At 46.1% G+C, this 19,848-nt stretch overlaps 1 protein-coding gene across 3 annotated transcripts in view; it reads right to left on the bottom strand.

Annotated features, from left to right (window-relative positions):
- The window catches only part of NTRK3 (neurotrophic receptor tyrosine kinase 3), a 205,778-nt gene that overhangs the window by 39,407 nt on the left and 146,523 nt on the right, over positions 1-19,848 (bottom strand). For all 3 annotated transcript variants that reach the window (XM_008640094.1, XM_008640097.2, XM_017742673.1), the window contains one exon: positions 183-313. In XM_008640094.1, coding sequence (XP_008638316.1) covers positions 183-313 — 131 coding nt within the window. The remainder of the gene's footprint in view (positions 1-182; positions 314-19,848) is intronic.

Raw genomic sequence — 19,848 nt, 5'->3', positions numbered from 1 at the left:
AAACAACCTTGAAGCAAAACACTGAAACTTTGTGTGACTAAGTGGATTTACCACAATCTCCAGCATCAGATAAACCTCCACCCATGGCCCCCAACCCTCCCCTGCTTCCCTTTCCCACACAGGCTCACTGCTTCACTGACCAGCCCCTGCCCTGCTCTCTGCCATTTGCCCTTGGGATTTACCTTCACTGCCACCAGCATTTTGTCGTTGGTGGGGCTGAGGTTGTAACACTCGGCCAAGAACACCTTCCCAAAGGCACCTTCTCCCAGCTCCCTCTTCAAAACGATGTCTCTCCTCTTAATATGCTGGACATCTGTTGGAGGGAGGGGAGGAAGAGGGAGAGGGTTGAGGGAAGAATGAATCAGGGTTAATTCAGGGAATGGAAAACAACTAATTCAATTTTCTTGCAAGCTGCAAGGGAACTGAAATCGCTTCACAAAAATATCTATGGGGATCTTTTTACCCACCCACAGAATGCAGCCATCTCTGGGATGGAGTTAGTCTCATGCAAAACATCTGCGAGGAAAGTATTTGAGGTTTATCAGTTCTCATGACAAGCTCATGGCAAGCTTGTCCTCAGGGAGAGGAACCTTCTGGGCAAATTCTGCTACAAAGACACGAATCTCTTTGGAATGATCCTGGAAATAATCCATCTCCTGTGAGGTGTAGCAAAGGTCATATCCTTCCGATGAAAGGCAGGTGAGATTAGAAGGTCCTGTTGAGTTTTGCATTTCAACTGGGATTAAACTCAAACACGACAGATTTTTGATGCTGAAGCTTGGTCAGTCAAAGCATTCCCAGGAGGAAGAGGACCAGTGACCCCCATGTTCCTTAGGGCATGAGCAGGACCTGGCCAGAAGTGCCGAGTACTGCCCCGCAGCAGGACCCTGTCCCGGCAGCCTTCCCCCACAGGATTGTTCCCTCAGAAAGAAGGTCATCCCAGGATACCATCACTGGCACAACAGAAGAACTGAACCCATCAGTTTCAACGATCCTTTCCACTGACAGCGAGGACTGACAGAGAATATCAACCAAGGATTCAGGAAGAATCAGAAGAGTAGTAGCTTTTAATTTACCAGAGGTACAGAGGCCAATGAAAATTGGTTTGCTCAGCTAGCAGGTCATTCTTAAGGGCTAAATCTGTCCAGATACCAGGCACCTACAGGGGCAGGTAAGTGACTATGGGATATCCACTGACCCTGTGTCATGATTAAATGTCACTGGTGGCTGGGAGAATTTCCTTTCTTCCGAGGACAACACTAAGGCACAGCTGCCAAACCTCTAAGCACCTTTCTGGCATCACAGCACCCCTACAACTCCTCAGCAATACAAAAAGTGGTTTTTTTAATGCCTGGAATGAACTGTGGAACCAGTTAGAGATGCACAGCCACCACAGCATTTTCTGGAGGCACAGCATCCAAAACTTCATCTCTATAAACTGTCCTTCAGTGGAGATTTCCATCTCCCTTGAGAACTGTGGCAGCACAGACCACTCCCAGCTTCAGCCTGATGGTCATGGCAGGCCGGTGGAGAGCTGTGCACTCTTCTCCAGTGCTCAGTGAGCAAAAGCTGATGTATGAGAGGTCTCCTCAAGCAGAGGTGTTACATGGGACATCACCCTGGGACGTTCATAACCCTGAATCTGTTTGCTCGTAAACTGGACCACAGTTGAGCCTTTCCCATCTCTTCCTTGTGCCAAAGGAGCTGTAAAGGTATGCACCCCTTAGATTACGTGCATTTCCCTTGGGGCACTGCGGATCAAGGAGGTGGAAGTGGCTAACTCTGGGTTTCAGACTGGCTGCAGGGACATATCACCGACACTGATCAAAATCTGCCACCAGTTCCTGCCACCCAGGCGCCCGAGCAGGCACCTGTATCAACCTGAGGGGTCACGTGCCCCACAACAATATAGGCACCACTTAATGCATCAAAAGTCCAATACAAGACAAGCATCCTAATGGCTTTCATGCAATTAAGCTTTTTAATTAGGAGCTCAGAGGCAGGTTTATGGAGCTGCCATCTCTGGGCCCTCGGCTTGCTTGGGAAGAAGGATGCTGCGAGATCGCACAAGCAATGGGCCTTGTAATGAAAGACACCTCTCTGGGAATTCCCATTGACCTTTCTTAATTGTTCAATAGACTGAAAACTGTTTCTTACAGATATTAATATTATTAGTTACATTAAGGCACAGGTTGGTAGGCACATCAAAAATGACTTTGGTTTTAAACCTGCAGTGACAGCCAGGGAGAACAAATCACATGTGGAGTTTGCCTTCTCCACCTGGTTTAGCTGAGTGTTTAAGGACTACCTTGAGAAATCTGAGATATAACGTGTTGAAATGTAAAGTGATGCACTTGGGTGAGGAAAGTCCTAAAATAAGAAAAGCTCAAACAGCACCAATTTACTTAATAGAGTAGCGGAAAAGGGGTTTATCCTCTTTGTCTTGGCAAGCATTTCTATAGCACTCATCACTACATTACCTTGGTCTTACTGTATTGACAAAACACGTATTTGCATTCTTGGTCTCCCGAATAGCAGCAATCAAGAAAGCTGTGAGGAATGATCTTGTAGTAAGAGGAGCCCAAGGACATTTTTAAAACTCACAAATATAGCAATTGCAATCAGATTGTCCTGTTTGGTGCAAGACGAAGTCAAAAAAGAAATAGTCTCAGAAAAACCAGCAATACTATTTCAGAGTTTTTACACTTCTGATGAGTAACACCATGAGAACTGAGGCAAATCTCTCTTTCTAAACTCTCCAGGGTCTTGCCCAAAAATTTCAGCTCCAAATTTTTCCTCCCAACAACATCTTAATAAATGATCAGACATTTCTGAGAGCTGGCATCCAAACAGTGTAATTATGTCTACATTATTAAAATAACATCCCATCTGTCTTCGAGACCACATTTTACAGTGAGTTGTTAGAGTCACCTGAGAAGTTTCAGGGAAAATTTATACGAAGAATTAACTGTGATATTGTGGCAGACAGAGTCAAATTGAGGGAGAAGCAATCCTTTTGCAGTAGTGTACTCATATAACACTTCTGGATTTAAAGTAAATGTGGGTGGTTATAAAAATAAAAGGGTCTTGAAGTTAAGTAGTTTGACAGCAATCGGACAATCTTAATGTGGAATCAGAAAAGTACATTTGCTGATCACAATTTCTCTCAAACTCAAATAGCCATAAATTTCACTTCATAGTATTTTAGGCACAAATGGAATAATAACTGAGTTATAATAAATTGCTTTTCCACATGCTAGAGGCCTACACTAGTGAAGTTTAGATCAAACTCTTCCCTTCATGGTGAGATCAGCACTATGATTAATTCTAACCCACTATAAAATATGGGCTTTAACCACAAAGCAGTGACAAACCCCCATGGCACGGTGTGGCCAGTGGTGTTATTGTGCTCACCTTGCACCTCTGAGCTTGCCCATACTGGCTGTAACTCACAAGGAAGGCCAAATAGCCATGAAAGATGCTGTGCTGCAAGGACACCTCAGAGGTTCATCTGCATAAATCTGTTTACCTCCTCCTGGAGGAAGCCGAGCCCTGTCTGATAAACAGCTGGTGTTTATTTGTTTTAGGCAGGCAGTGCTGTGCTAATCTGTCTCGGCTGTGTTGCAGTCAGCCCTGTAGACAAGGTGTATGCAAACTGCCTCTCCCTAAGTACCACTCTTTTTATTTTTTGCCTCCCCTTGTACCATTAACTTATAAAAACAAGACAACAAGACAATTCATAAGAAGATCCTCTGCAGAAGCCACAGCAAGACCTGACAGGAAAATAAGCAGAATTGACAGCATGATGCAAACTCATTCAAAGCCATGCTGTACCTGCAGGAAGGATGTGAGTTCCTGACACTGAAGTAATTCCACTTTACAATGAAACATCTGCCAGTCTTCCTTTTGGGATCACTGTGTTTCTGCATGACACAGAAGGAATGTTAGGCAGATTCCCCACCTTCCTTCTTGTCCATCAAGATTTAACACACAAAGAAGGTGTGTCAAGCTTTTGCCTTCACTGTTGTCCTGAATAGCCCATTAACCACATCAGAAAGCACCTGACCTGCAGCTGGTTGGAAACGGCCCAGGGCTTTAGCTTCATGATGGTAACATGTGGGTAAATTAGAGCATTAGCAAGAGTAAGCCTGGGATGCTGCACCCACTTTTACACATGGCCTCCAAAGCAGAAAGTTTCCCTTTCTCTGGAAGAGCCAAGGCAGAAGGGTGGCAGCTTTGGATGTGCAAAGGGATCTTTCCTAACCACCTCTGAACCTTTTGCAGGACAGCTCACCTGATCTGTGCTTAAAGTGAACTTAGTCAGAAAAGTGGCTGTCTGAAACCAGAAACTTCTTCCCCCCCCATCACCACTCCCACATGTCCTTGGTCATGTCTGTCCCTCTCCTAGACACAAACACACTCTAGTTTGCTAAACTTGTGAACCCACCACAGCCATGGGATACAGGGGAAGAAGAAGGAACAAGATTCATTCTGCTTTTCTCATTCATCAATCTACCATGTCCCAATGAGTCACTTCTGCACTGGCTCTTGTGATAGAGCCAGGGAAAGCCAGAACTTTTCCACTTACATCACTGATTCGATGACTCTTCTCCCATCTTTTACTCTCATATTACAGAGTCTCTCTATCTTACAGCAAGGTCAAGGCAAAAAGACCCCGACTCAACCTCCAAATCCCATAGAGCATATGGAGCTGGTAACAGACTGTGTGCAATGAAAACACCTTGTTTTGAATAACCACCACTTTTCAATCACATGAGCGGATATTGGGCAGTTGTGCAAGTACATTTCACGAATCTAATTTTCCAATTACTGTCTCATTTCTAAATCAGTCCTGGGCATCAGACAAAGAAGAGATGAGTTCAGTGACACTGTAAATTCTGCATTTCAAATTCCCATCACAACCACCATCTTTAAAACCATGGTTTGCTAATACTCTTGAAACCTGCATGCACATGATTGGACACAGATTGGACTACAGTGGGAGGAAAATAGACAAATAAAACTCCAAACAGAGTAAACCATGAGCAGTGCCAGTACTTAGGTTAGAGCAAAATGCAAAACTACTTATGCTGGATCATTTACATCAGGCCAATTTCAATTGTTACATTAATTAATTTCAATTAATTCCTGACATCTCCCTCTTTCAAACTCCCAAATAGTGAGCAGTCTGTCTTGTTGTATTTCTAGTGGGTTTACTGACCCTGGACTATTAATTCGCAAACATCCAGCTTGCTGATGGAATAGAGCAAAATTATAGGCATTTTCCCTTTAGTTGCCCTCTTTATCAGAAGATTCCTCTTCTAGCCTAGAAAAGACCTGTCTTGGGATGACAAAAATCAATTTTCTATAAATTTTTCTTTTCCCCCTCACATGTGACCCTGCTTTTCCCTAAAGGTAAGTCCTTTCCTGCACCTCTCCATCACCAGCTCCTCCCTCCCTTTGCTTTTTTCACATCATGGCATTTCTTCTCTCTTTTTCTTCTTCTCTATTTTTTGCCCCTCTTGCTGTTCGAGCCCTGTTTTAAAACTGACTTATTTTAGATCTGTTTCTAGGGTATCCTGATTTGGGTCTGATCCTGGGCTCTTTGTAGATATGGCCTTGATTTTCATAAGCTCCTAAAGCCTCATTTGCATCAACAGCGCTTTATAAATGATAACAACAATGACATTTTTCAGCAGTGGCTGAGTCATTTGCCGTAACAACTAATTTATGCCAAAGAATTGTCTCTTTTCTGTCTACATAAGTTGTCCACAAAAAGGTAGCAAAGTTCTCACTTAGTCAATGTGATTCATTCATTTCTTCCTCGGTACTGCTGAAATAACTCTTGAGAATAAATGCTGCACAGCTCCGCTGCTCCGCCACAATTAAAACCAAATAAACAAAGCTTACAATTTACACCGAAAATCTTGTCACCACAACGTGTAAGTACCAGGCAGAGAGCCTTTCATGTCAGGCAGTCAATCACAACCTGGATGGGAACCAAATGTGCTGAAGAGTTACCCAATGTACCTGATCAGAGCAGAGCGCATGCATCGGGCAGGACCAGATCAAAAAGCCCTGCCACTGGAGGGCTGGCGAGGCATTCTCTCACAGATTTGTCTCGTAGAGAGAGAAGATAATGCATAGGCAGGCTGCACAGGGCTGGAGTGTCCCTCCTCCCCAGTGCAAATCCATCAAAGTCAATGGAGGATATTGATTTCAATCACGGACTGCTGTGAAGTACAGGTAAACAAAGGGAGAATCAGTCCCACATCATTTTCAAAAATGGAGACATAAACAGGCTGTTTCTTATCTCTGCCTGGACTCCAAGTAGGTAGCCCTTCACTTCTGGTGGCTTCTCTCCCAGCTCTGACATGAGCCACCTCTGGGAAAGGGCCCAGGTACACGTTCCAACAGCTCGGCACAGTGCCCAGACACTGGTTCTTTGCCAAGTTCCTCTGTAAGGCACCCTTCAAGGACTTGGACTCAAAAAGTCATGATTATAAGCACCAAGCAGTTCTGACACAAATCACAGAGATTTGTGTAAAGCATATCTGAATCTTTGGGAACTTGGTGGAGCAACCACAGCCCTCACCTCAGAACGATTGTACTCCTTCATAAAGACCTTAAGAGAAAGCTGGTTTATGTTTCTGCAGTTCTTTTCATTTTCTTACCATCCGCTTCATTCCTTGGGAGCAGCACAAGGCATGAGTGCAGATCCCAGGTGGGAAGGAGGCTTTATTGCTCAGCTGACCCAGCAGACCCAGAGCTAACGCACTGCATGCTGCTAAATGGACCTTGGTAAAAAATAAGAGGCCTTGACGCATTTAGCTGGACAATCTTGGCTAAAAAAATTATCCAGTTATATCAATCTACACCAGGAGCTAAAGTTCAGTGCAATCGAGCTCAGGAAAACAGGAGAGGAGCAACCTCTGCATGCCAGATCTCTGATGCTTTGGAAATACCTGACATCCACCATTTCTGAGCACATGTCTGGCAATCAGGACATGACCAGCTCCTCTGGCTTTTGCTGCTGCAGTAGCAGATGGAGAGGAAGCCCTGACCCAAAGTGCTGCCTTTCAGCTTCCAGCTGACTCCAGCCAGCCCTGATTCGAGGAAGAGATTCTGCAGAACAGCCCTCAAGCTCCACAGAGGGGTGTGATTTGCAGCATGGAGTGACTGGATTAGCACCCTCTGAGCTGCAGCACCAGCTCCAAAAGCAGCCATAGAGAAGCCACTGACAACAAAAATGCACATATACAGTGCTCTTGGAGCTGAAGGGAAATGGAAAGGGAGTTTGTGTGTGTGTGTGTGTGTTGTGTGTGTAAAAGAGCTGATAGAAAGGCAAAGCACGAACACCCCTTAAACCGACTCATCAGAAGCAACTCCAGAGCCAGCCAGGCTCCCTCACCAAAACACCCTGAAAACCACCTGGTGTGACACACCTGCAAAGTTTAAACCCAAACCAAAGCAAACTCTCACTTTCTTCATGGAAAAAAATCTGAAAAATAATAAAGTTAGAATGCATTCGGCACCGTTCCACAATCACTGTTAAAGCAAAAACTTCTCTCTCACCTTAAACCACCTGACATTCTTATAAAAACAAAGCACAACTTCAAGCCCTTCTCATCCATTTCAGTCCCATACATTTGAGTACAAACCGCTTAGCAATTATTTTATGGAGAGAGCAGTACAAAGTGTCCCACAGCTACTGGGTGCTGAGCAGCCTCAGCTGGGATGCACAACACTGCACAGTCCTGCAGAACCAACAGTCGTTCTGGGGAGATCCAGACAAAGGAAGTTAAAACAAGAGGAAGGATCCTGAGCCTCAGCCCCAGCCTGACAATGACCACAGAAGCAAATAAAAATCCCCCAGCACAGCCATGCCTTGCACAGCAGTGGGCTCTTGCCTTTGAGTCAGCATCCACCTCCTCGTCTTCCTGCAGATTTATGACTTTCTGGAATTACTCAAGCAAGAGTTCAAATCAACAGGACCTTTCCTTGATCCAACAAGGTAAATCTCTTCACCTGAGCTGTTGTCAAAGGTTAAAATGTCCTTTAGTATGGGGACCTTGAAGACTTACCAAAAGAAACCCAATGTTCCCGAAGCTCGCTGTGGCCGCTGGGGTTGGGGGGTTAGGGAGCAGGCAGCTGTAAACGGGTTCCCAGTTGTGCCTCAACCCAGTTTCTGCCTCTGTCCAACCTGCTTGTGCTCAAGACACATGTCAAGATCCCCTCGGGTTTAAGACAGTCACTCTGGTCCCCCTCGCTGTTGTAACCTCTACAAAGCCTGGGGGCAGGTTCACCCTGTACTTGCCAATGTCTCTGCATGCACCGACTCCTCCTCAGCTGGCTCCCAGGGGAGCACAAAACACTGCTGATGGGACCAAAACCTTACTAACATTCCAGGCAAAAGACTTAAAAAACATCCAATTATTCCCAACACTGTCTGCACCTTCTCAAATAATTTCTGGCTGACAGTGGGCTGGAAGGATAAATTGCCTTTCCAGCTTCAGCAGCTTCTGTCTCCTTTGACATCTAGCACCAACTTCACATCCTGAGGGGACGCTTAGGCTCTGCCTTTTGTACACAAGCATTAGCAGACAGCTGGGATCTTCTAAGGATAACGACTAAGGCCATCAAGACGTGGGTAGAAGAGGGAAAGGAGTGGGCTGCAGAGGTGTTTGCACTGGGTGAAATGCCCAAGAGCCCCATGACAACGTGTCACAAAAGGGATCTTACACAAAGCATCGTCCTCACCAGCTCACTGATACACTCCAGCAGCTCTTGGAAACAGGGACTGGGATTCTTGGCAGGGTGGGAGGAAAAGGGAAAAGGAGAGGAGAAGGGAGTTTTTCTGGTGAGCATGTTTTCTTTCCACCCGCCAGGCCCCTAGGTCCCCTGCTGCCAAAGCACTCAGAATAAAACATTAATTCAATACCACACATTTAATTACACATTATTTGAAAGTGAATTTATTTAACAGAGGAAAATAGTCTTCAGAGAGCATCTGCCTCCCTCAGACTCATGCATCTGCCGAGAGCGGGGCTTGGAGAGGAGATAGGAGGTATAATGGTTTGTTTTACATCAGCAGCTATTGCTGTTCAGTTCATCCCTTCAAAAGGGGAGATTTTAAGGAGATAGAGTTGTGTTTTGCAGGAACTTACTGGCTGATTTGATTTTCCAGCTAGTTTTCACTTGATTGGAAAGTGCTGCTGCAGACAGATACCACTTGTCTTTCTGCTTTACTATTTTTCCAAGGGAAAGGAAGGATTACTGGTGGAGGGTTGGAGGGGGATTGGCTGCCCCTCGAGGGACAACGTGATAGTCAGATTTCAGGCTTAAGGCTTTAACAACATGGTAATCAGACACTTAACAGCATCCTATTGCCGCGATGGATAATCACAAGAAAGTGGGAAGTGACCGGGTCTCAGCAGCAGCCTCGCAGCTTGGAGTGTATCTCCCAGCAGGAACACAGAGACTTACCTTCCACCCCCGAGTCGCAGGGGCTCAGGGCTATGGACTGCCCCAGCCTGGGAGCTGACTGCCTGCTCCAGCGGGGCCAGGAGCCCGGCAGAACCTGCTTTCAGCAGCGGCGAGCCTCACATTTCCCCAGCCAGTGCTCCACTGCAGAGATGGGAGCAGACTCCAGCGCCTGGTGCAGGCAGCAGCCCCTCCATGGCTGAGCTGCTGCAGGGCCAGAAATGAGTTCCTGGGTCCTTTGTAGGAAGCAGTTTGGTCGCAGTGAGCTCAGCCCCAGCTTTTGCCTTTGCTGTCCTCTGGCACCCCTGCAGTGTCCCAGCAGGAGGATGCCACACAGGGCTGGGTTAACTGGTTTGTGCCACATGAGCCTTTCTCCCAACCTCATCCCTGCACTGGCTCTTCCTCATGCTCCTTCATTTGGGAGCAGCACTGAAAATCTCCCTCATCCTTGCGACAGCCTCGATTAGACTGCAATCCCCCTCACCCCAAGCAGACACAAAGTGTGCCAGGCACCACCACTGTTCCCTCCAACAGGTACCAGCAGAGCTCAGCCCAGGCAGTGTTGACCCCCACAGCAGGATGTGTCTCTGACCAACAGACATCCCATGGTCAATCACTGCCCTCTTTGGCCTCACCAGCCAGATCCTGCTGCTGTTATCCCCATCCCAGCCATCAACCTCAGTGCCATGCTGCAGCCTGCTTGCACACCCATGCAAATATTGCAGCACAGGGTTCAGGTCACAGCATTAAGCTTTTCCTTGTAATTTTGAGTATTTAGGGGGTTTTGATACTACTGTTTCAGTGTCATTCAGTCACTGCCCTGATTCACAGTTTGAAGGATCGAGCCTGCAACATCATTGCTAAAAAACCCCAGATATATTGAATATGTTCTGGAAAATACGTGACAATTACAAGGGTGGCACTAAAGAAAGAGGTATGGTTTGGAAGGGGTTCAGATGCTGTACTAAAACTGTGATCCCCATTGCAAAGTCCAGAGTAAGAACTGGCCCCAAAGTTGGGTGCAAAGTGGAGAAGTATTTTTAGACAAAGTGCAGTTTCCTCCAGATGTGGAAGTGCATAAAGACTTTCAGAAAAATCTGTTGGGAAAGAATTCCTGGACCACCTCAAAGCAGAAAATTTGGTGAAAGGGCCTCATGTTCTGCATTTTCCAGCTAGAGCTCCAGGCAGGTTGGAAGTGCTTCTGATTGTTGCCATCCTCATCACCATCAAAAAGGAAAAGGACAATTTGGAAAAAAAACAGAGCATCATCCGCTTTTCTTTTTCCCTTTTTTTTTTTTTTTCCTGTGGACTCCAGGTAGTAACATCATTTCTTGCCCCATGCCCACTTATTTTCACACTAACTTTGCTTGCTGGTCATTAAACTAGTGGCTAATGCAGCCAAACCCATGGAATAAGAAAATTCCAGAAGTGAGGCCACATGGAACAAAAACATGAGCTGTTGAAAGACAGATCTCAGGCTCAAGTTATGATTTCGTTAGAAAGTCTCTCTCTAATTTGCCCAATTTCCATCTCTCTCCTTCCTACCCACCTCCTCGGCTCCCTTTCTCACAGGACTGACACAGGAGGTGTTCTTATGTCTATGGCTTGATGAGGTGTTCCCTCAGATTCATGTTTTCCCAACACCCCAAATGGACCTTGCTCTTTGTTCCTGCCTGAGGTTTCCTTGGCTTTCTCCCTGCTTGTTCTGTCTGCACATCCCTCTTTCCATCTCGCCAACTCCTCCTGCAGAAGGAAACCCCTGAAGGAGGAGTAATGTGAGACAGCTCTGCCTGCTGGGCTCTAAAATTACTGTGGTTTGGGTGATTTAGGCTATTGTTAAGAGGCAGCAAATTATGCAGAGAGGGATAAAGAGGAGGAGGATCACACAAAGAAATTACTAATCTGATGGGGAGAGCAGCTGGTCCTCATTTAACCCTCCAGGTCTGTGCATGATTGTGCTCCTTTGGCCTGTGCCTGAGTCACAAGTAGGAACGAATTTTGTGCTGGTGCTCCTTGAGGCTGCACACCAAGAGAAATCCACTTTTCCTCCAAGGTTCCCCTCCTTGTAGAAAAAAAAAAAGCAGGGGGGTAACAGCAGGGCAGGGCTAGATGAGAAAAAAGGAGCCCAGCAGCACCCTGGGTCCATCCTGCAGAAGGGGATCCCTAAAAGGCAGCGACTCAGCCATGCATTGACTCCAGAGCTGTTCCACGGTGGGATCCAACTTGTTTCCGAGGCACTGTCCAGCCAGCACCACCTTCCTCTCCTTGGCAGAAACAAACCTCTTTGAGGAGTGACAGGTGAAGTGGAAAGAGCTCTCCTTGGGTTAGGCTTTGAAAATCCCTCATCACCAGGAGGTCAGCACTGTTTCAGGAGCCCCATGTTCTTGTTAGAGCATCCTTCCCTGATGGCACTGCTTCGCTGCATCCCTGCTGCCTCCTGCCCTCATCGTGGTTATAAGTGAGAATCCATCTTGGGTTTTTGTCTCTGGCACTCCCAGCATGGGGAGAACACGGGGTGATAAAACAATCTATATCTGTCCGTTTGTCTGTCTGTCATCCTTCAGCAACATCTCACACCGTTATGAGCCAGATGGTTGGGGTGAATTTTCACAAAATCCAGCACAAATTTCAATGCGTGCAAGAGGGGGGGAAAAAAGAATCCTGCAGTTTTCTCCTGTGGCCAAGCATCAGTGTCTGCACCAGAGGAAATATACCCAGTTAATTCTTCTCAAAGGCCCTGGAGAGACTTAAGAAAACATTCTGCAATGCTGGTAGCCTCAGAAGACATGATTAATTGCAGATGGTGAAAAGGTGCATGTTCAGCTTTAACTGAACTCTGTTTGAAGACTGGATGATTGTTGAGTTGGTATTCAAGGCACATGGGGAAGGCAACCTATGAGGATCTTCAGCTACAAAACCAAGATATTATGTATATATACTTTTTATATTTTATATAGGGCTTAACAGCTTAAATTTAAATGTGTGTTCTGAAGTTTTACAGCAAGAACACGCTGCTAGTGGAAAGGACCAAAATCAGCAAGATTCCTGAGGAAGGTGGGAAAGGGTAATATTGCTTTGCAATTACCTGAGGATGCAGAGGCATAAAAAGAACCTCCCAAAGCTGGCAACAGTGGTTTGTAGATGAATATATGTGAGTGATGCTGCAGAGCACTGAGACAGCTAAAATGGTGGAAAGATATTCAGTACTTTGAGCTGTTTCTCCTCACTAGCCTAGGACAGGTCTCATTTAATCCAAAAATACCTTGAACAAGACAATAGAAGTTGTTTTCCTGAACTGCCTTAATTGGAGGGCCAGCATCAGATATTGGGATGGTAACACGGCAAAATGAGAGGCCAGTGTGCACTAATCCAATCCATCAATCTCCCTACAAATCCTGTTTCCTTATAGCAGTCTGAGTTTGGAAAGTGACCCCAAATTCAGCTTGTATTGAAAAGGTCACCTTGAAGTCTTTTCTTTATCAATCAGAGTTTAAATCAAGTCTCTTAACCTTTTCCCAGGGCAGAGATTTTTCAAGCAGGTAGTAGGAAAACCTACCCAGATCAATATCTGAGTGCATATGAGCACCCAGAGTTCAAAACTTCACTCAGACCTCTTGCATTTACACAGCAAGGCTGCAATTCTCCTGCAAACAGAGCTCACATCAAGTCATCTGAAGTCTCCAGACTAGAAATTGGAATTGTAGAGAGTGAAAGAAAAAAAAAAAAAAAAAAAAAAAAAAGAAGGGATGAATAATTACCGAGCTGTTAAAAATCACATCTTCATTTCTGGAAGGAGTTCAACAAACAAAAAATTCCTATGCTGCCCAGTTTGCTTCATTTATCCTTTCTTAATGGATAGTGCTGTTTCTCTGTGGCATAAATTGCAGTTTCTTTCTCTCTGCTTCTCTTCTCTCTCTAGGGATTCCTCTCTCAAACACATCCCAAATCAGGACAGGCTCTGGGTGTGTTTGGGACCTTGGCCATAGTCATCACAGGTGAAAAATCCTTCAGTTCGTGATGCTACAGCAGGACTCTAGTTCCTGCCTTCAGCATTTTCTTCCAGATCATTAGCAGACATCAAGAAAAACACAGGTGATTAAGAGTGACTTCCAGGACACATCACTTTCAACCTCTTTCCAATTAGAAACACTTTTAGCAGCAACTCTTTTCTGTCTCTTGCTCTTAGGGCAGATTTCTACACAGGCTCTTGTTTTGTCAATGCATTTGTCAATGCTTTTACCCCTAGTCATTAATTTCAGATGCTGGTCCTTGTGGAACATCTCAGTGTACTATATCCACTGAATTTCCCTGACCTCCCACTACTTCAAGCCATGTCACTTTGGCCTTCACAGAGCGTTGTTTTCCAGGTGTTCTCCCACAACATCCTTTAAAGTTTAAGCAGATTCCCAAGAATTTCCCAGAGCAAACACACTGCTCTGTTTCCTGTCCCCATCATATCCACCACTTTCCAACTCTCATCCATCTGCCCAATTTTAAACAGGCAAATTAAAATGTCAGCAAAGAGCTTGGCAAGTGGTGTGCATGCCCTCAGGATGTGCTCTCCATCTGTAGAGGATTCTCACCTGGTCCTGTGCCCTTGAACAGCTGCTCACTGACATGAACTCTTCGTCTCCATAAAGCTGGATGCAATTTTGGCAGATGAAAATTATTTAATAATCCTTCTCTTATCACTGATTCGGGCTGGCTTTTCTTCTGTCATCAGTGTAAGTTCTCCATATATCACTCTCAAGATAAACACTTTTTCCTCCATACCCTCTGAACCAGCTCACTGTTTTCCTCAAAACCCCAAACCCCTCCTTGATGTGAGGCCAGTTTTGTTGTCTCTGAGATGCTTGCGTGCAAAAGGACTTTCCTGCCTGAAATCCACCCTCAGCATCTGTATGGCTGCTGCTTCCCATCCCTTTGTTTCCTCCTGCATTCTTCTTCCTCCCCTCTCCTTTCATTGTGATACTTCAGCAGTGCCCCGTTATGGTCTCCGTCTCTTGCTTAGCCAGCCTGGTGTGTGTCAGTCCCGTCATCCTGCCTTTTATTATCTTTATTTTTACTAGAATGAATGTTTAGGGCAGCCTTCCCAACTGTGTCTGAAAGACCTTCATTAAAGCGTGGCCAGCTTTCTTCCACTCATTTTGCATTCCCTGTAAGCCTGGTCTCCAAAAGGCCACTGGTTTTGTGTGGCTGCCCTTTCTGCAGACCCTCCTCAGCACTTCAACTCTGCAGGGAAAATAATCACTTCAATTTCAAGTGTATTTATTATGGTTGCTCAATTTCCTTTAATCTGTCATTTCTCCTTCTCCTCCCCCCACGATTGCTTTCTTTTCATTGAGCTGTGAGTGCACTGAGGAGGCTTTTACCTCTGACCCTCACTGCCTGCTCCAACCCCATCCCTGCACTGGCTCATGCTGGGCACCTTGTGTACTGATTATTGCTCATTATCGTGTGGCTTAATGAATGTGCTGAGCCCTTTGCAAACAAATGCATGTGTCACAGACAGCAGCTCCCACTGCTGACCCCGCGGGACTAATTGAGGCAGAGAAGACAACACTTTCAGGCACAAATTGCCTGTGCCATCAGCAGTGAGAAGGAAAGAAAGACCGAGAAACTCTCCCAGGCCTTTCTGAGAGAAGGAAACCTTAATGACAGAGTGCCCATGTCTGCCTGAGTCTTGTAAAACAACATATTTCTGGGCAGGGAGAACAATGTTTTTTATGTAGGGGATGCATGTCCCTCCAGTGACAAGGCTGAGTGCAAAACCACAAGCATCCCTTCAGAGCTGGAGCTGTAACAGCCAGAGAAGACCCAGCTGACAGGAAAACCATCAACGTTCCTGCCCGTATGTTAAGCTGTGTGAGCACGCACACCTCCCGAGGTTTAATTGGTGTATTAATGTATTAAAGCACTGACACAAACAAACAGGGACTGCTTTCATAAGCTACAAAATCCTTGAGTACATTGTAATTAGCTGGGCTTGTTAAACCACTTAATAAGCAATAGATAGCACGTGTCTGATGCCCCTGCATCTTGGCTCAGAGGGAAAGACAGGCAATTGCTTAAATATGAAATCTGTTCAGTTCTTAGGTGAATCCTAAGAACTGTTCCCCTGGCACAGGGAACTTCTGCCCAGGGCAAACACAGCTGAGACCAACGCCAGGGTCACTCGCTGCAGCCCCCACTCCTCTCCTTGTGTCCTGCTCCCACCAGGCAGCTCCCAGGCTGTGTCCAGGTGGGAAGGGCTGGCACTGGGAACCAGCAAGTCATCACCAGGATTCATATTGTGATCACCCTTTTCCTATTCCCTGAAGAGGCCCAGGAAAGGGGAAAAGTCAGCAGGGACACAGCCAAACCAGGAAAGACAACAGTAGAGTTACCCAGCATCCCTGAATGCAAATGGGCAGGCAGTGCTTTAATTTTATCCCAGATCCCAGCTTACTCCCACAGTGCTAGCACCTGTCCATGTGCCCCTGTGCAGTCCAGCTGGCTATCCAGCTCCAAATTTAACTTTCCCCAGCACATCACCACGCACAACCGCAGCTTTCCGAGAGCGGGCAGAGAAGCTCCCTTAAACACCGCCTCCACCCAAGTCCACCACAGGGATTTGCAGCTCTGCAGCTATTCCTAGATCCCAACTGGATTCTTCTTTTCATCTTTGTTCTGCCTCCTATTCTAGTGCTGAACCCCAGGCCTGCTGCCTTGGAGCTTCCTCCAAATGCTGCATTCATTCATTTTTAAAGGTGACCTTCCAACTTTAAAGGAAGTTAGCAAGACTCGCTGTCTTCATTTGCCCACTCCTTCTTTTCAACCTGCTCTTTATTATGAATTAAAAAGGGGCCTGAAAGGTTTTCTCTATTAAAAAATAAAAGCTTTAGAAAGAGCACATGTTTCCAAATCATTTCTCTCCCAGTTTTTGCAGCAGATGTCTTGCATGTCACGGTGTTTGCTTGCTGCAAACTCTCAGCTGCCAGCCCTGATGCTCTGATTTGGCCACCTACCTGACCTTGTGGGGTGCTTGTCACCCCCACCCCCACCACTGGTCACCCTCTCCCTTGTTCTGTCACTGCTGTTTGGCAAAGCGGTGCCCTGAAATGTTCTGGGTGAAAAACAACTTCTGAGTGAGCAGAGTTGGAAGCAGGGTTGTTTTTAACTTGGACCATACCAGACACCCAGGCTAGACTGTGGCCTCATAAGCTCTTGTGCTGGCACAAAAGAAGGGCAGAAAATAAATGAATTTCTCTTTATTTCACCTTACTGCCAAAAGTGCATTTTACAAGCCCTGGGGCTGTATAGCAATGGAAAGGGGAGGTGTCTCCAGCCCTGAGCAATAAGATTACTCTTGCCAATGAATTGGTGACAGTAATTAAAAAGGAAATAGCAAAGCAACATGAGAGTTTCGTGCTGCTGTGGTACAACATTTTGCCAATTAATCAGGACAAGCAGAACACTAATTTTTACTGTAATGAAACTGATAAAGGAAAGAAAACCACGATCTTATAAAGTGAAAGCTCAACTTCCAACTCTTCCTCTTAGATTACAGGATCAAACAAACAACAACAGCAAAGCACAAAGAAAATAAACCCACCAGTCCTTCTTCCTCCCTTTCCACTCTTTTGGCTGTGAGTTCTGCTGCTATCCAGACAGGTTGTGTTGACTACTTCTTTTTGGCAAGAGGTCAGGACATCACAAATCACTGTCATACAGCCACACTCTGGGTTTAATCATTGGCATTTGCTTCCATCCAAGAAACTATAGACATTTTCTGAGCTAAGGACATCTGCCTGCCAGGCACGAGGCTCACACCCACAAACTCATTTCACGCTGACCACCAAGTGACCACAAGTGAGCAGGAGCCCTTATTCACAGCTGGCTTGTGCCATACCGAGCCTGGAAGTGCTTGGGTCAATCAGAAAACACCCAGCCTCTCTTCCCAAACCATTCCATAATCTCCACCTGCTGCTGTTTGCCAGACCAAGTGTTAATCCTTAAACCCTGCTTGATACCATAGCATCCCTAGGACTCTTTCATTCTCCTTCCAAGCCAGCATGTCCATGCTTTCCCTGACAGCCCTGCTGTGCTCTCACATGCTCACTAGGACATACACTTTAGCTCTTCAAAAGCCAACCATCAAGCTGCACAGCAAGGGAAGCAGCTGATTATGCTCTTCCTACAATTATCTACTGAAAGTAGGTGAGTAGTTCAGATTTTTAGGAGAAAAAGAGGGCTTCCCAAAGCAAAAGCAAGATTTCAAGGAGGTAGTGCCAGGTCAAGTTTGAGTACAATACATAATGGAAAGCTCCTCGCTTTGTTTCACAGTCTCAGCCTTCCCTTGGCTCTGATGCTCAGTTTTATCTTTGGGCTATAAATGATTCATGGAGCCTTAAAATATATATAATCTATATCTCCTAGAACAAAGAGTCTTCTTTTCAGGGGGTTTTGAGGGAGCAGGGAGCAGCGTCTGTGCTACCTGCACTCAGGCTTGGATGTCCCTTGGGAAAGGACCCTTGTGGTTCCCTGCTTCTTCCCAAACTCAAGCAGCTGCTCTGAGCTTGCAGCTGAGCTCTGTGAGAGACCCCAGGTCAGTCTCTAGGATGCAGGGATGTGCTGCTGGGGGTTTGCAGACCTGCTGTCTGGAATCACACCCAGCTCAGAGGCAGGCTATTCTCATCCATCGCTGGCAGTCCCAGTGCATGGACACCATCAGTGCACTGTGGGGGACTTAAATCATTTATGCAGAATTGCAGATGGGGAAGCTACAGCAAAAACTTACCTCCATGTCACAGCCTAATCGCCTCAAGGCTTTGCCATCCCAACCTCCAATCCTCTGCCTTGGGCTGTGGATCACATTTAATGAATGTGTTTCTTCCCTTGGAAATCCAACACCACCTTTCCATCATGAATATTTGATTCCTACTACGCGTACAAACACAAACATACACAACCCCCTGCATCATGATCAGCGAGCATCTACTTACTTCTCCAGACAAGGATACCACTTTGGACAACTCCAAGGATGTTATGCCAGTGGCATTTCCTTTCCAACCGAAGAGATGACCATCCTCTGGTTTCTTGTTTAGGAACCTAAGCATGGGGCTGGGTAAGATCTGGTGAAATCTCCAACCAGTGTGGACCTGTTCTTACTCAGAAGGGAGCACAGGGAAACGAGAGGTGGAGACATCTCAGACAGGGAGGGCTTGGAGTCCTCTGTGCCTCATGTCCAGCAAGCTGTGGGATGCCTCCCTCCCTGTGCTGGCCACCAGCAGCCCGGGTGGATGGCAAACTGAGCATCACAGTGCTATAAACTAAATTCATCCAAATAGATTCCTGTGCAGCCCTTCGATTCCAGTGGCCCTTTTGGATCAAAGAGCCAGGTTTCAGTCTGTGCTGTATCTACAGCTCATGATCACCACGTTTCCTTGCTCTTTGGAGTCTTAGATGTCTTCTTTAAAAGGGACATTGTCAATCCTTACCTATTTGGGTGTACATGCCAATATCTTTTATGCTCAAGAGTCTTCTTTGTTTTCTAAGGATGACTCTGTCTTTTTGGTGAGAGAGATTCACCTTCCCTTGTGAGACTGCCATTGATATCATTCTGCCCTTTTTTTTTTTTTTGAGGTTCATGCCAGCACCACTGAATCCAGAGGAGGAAATTTGGCACAACACGAGATGCTTCACACATTACAGCCATGCAGAGAAGCTTAAGGACCTACAGAGAACGTTACCCAACTCCCAAGAGTCCCCTCTGAGGTTAACAGGATTAAACTGAGCTCAGTCTAGTCACAGGATGATACTTCCATCCAAGATACACTGTCAGGGATTTTGTCACCTTCTTCTGAAGCCATGGCTATAAGATCTTCTGTTGGGATTGAGTGGCAAGCATGTCAGATGGCTGCAAAAAAGGCGTTCTCTCTGTGTTGGATGCACTGCTGGCCCCGGGCAGGAGGGTTAAGGCACACCACAGCCTTTTTTTGCTGATTGCTAATGAAAATGAGAGACTGGCACTATCATCAAGTAGCCACCCTTGTAGTTCTGTGCTCTCAAGTTTTCTAAAGGAGTCAGCAGCTATGCCAAACACCTCCCACAGCTCTGCCATACCTGCTGGCATCCCGGCTGCATCCTCCCGTCGCCAGACCTGACCCGAGTGGTCAAACAGGAGCAGCTGTGGGTGTAACCCCGGTCTCCAGCAGCACTTGGCTCTTCTGGTTTTCCACTCCCACACAGCACCAAATCTGCAGCATTTCCAGCCAGAAGAGCCCCTGCTTTCTCCTGAGCAGGGACTGACAGTTTCCCACTGATACTGCCTAGTGCAGTCAGTTATCATTGATGCATTTAGAGCAGATCCATCAAAATAATTCC

This window comes from Corvus brachyrhynchos, unplaced genomic scaffold (assembly GCF_000691975.1).
Source record: "Corvus brachyrhynchos isolate BGI_N302 unplaced genomic scaffold, ASM69197v1 scaffold97, whole genome shotgun sequence".
NCBI lineage: Eukaryota > Metazoa > Chordata > Aves > Passeriformes > Corvidae > Corvus > Corvus brachyrhynchos.
This window is presented reverse-complemented; position numbering and strand designations above follow the sequence as displayed.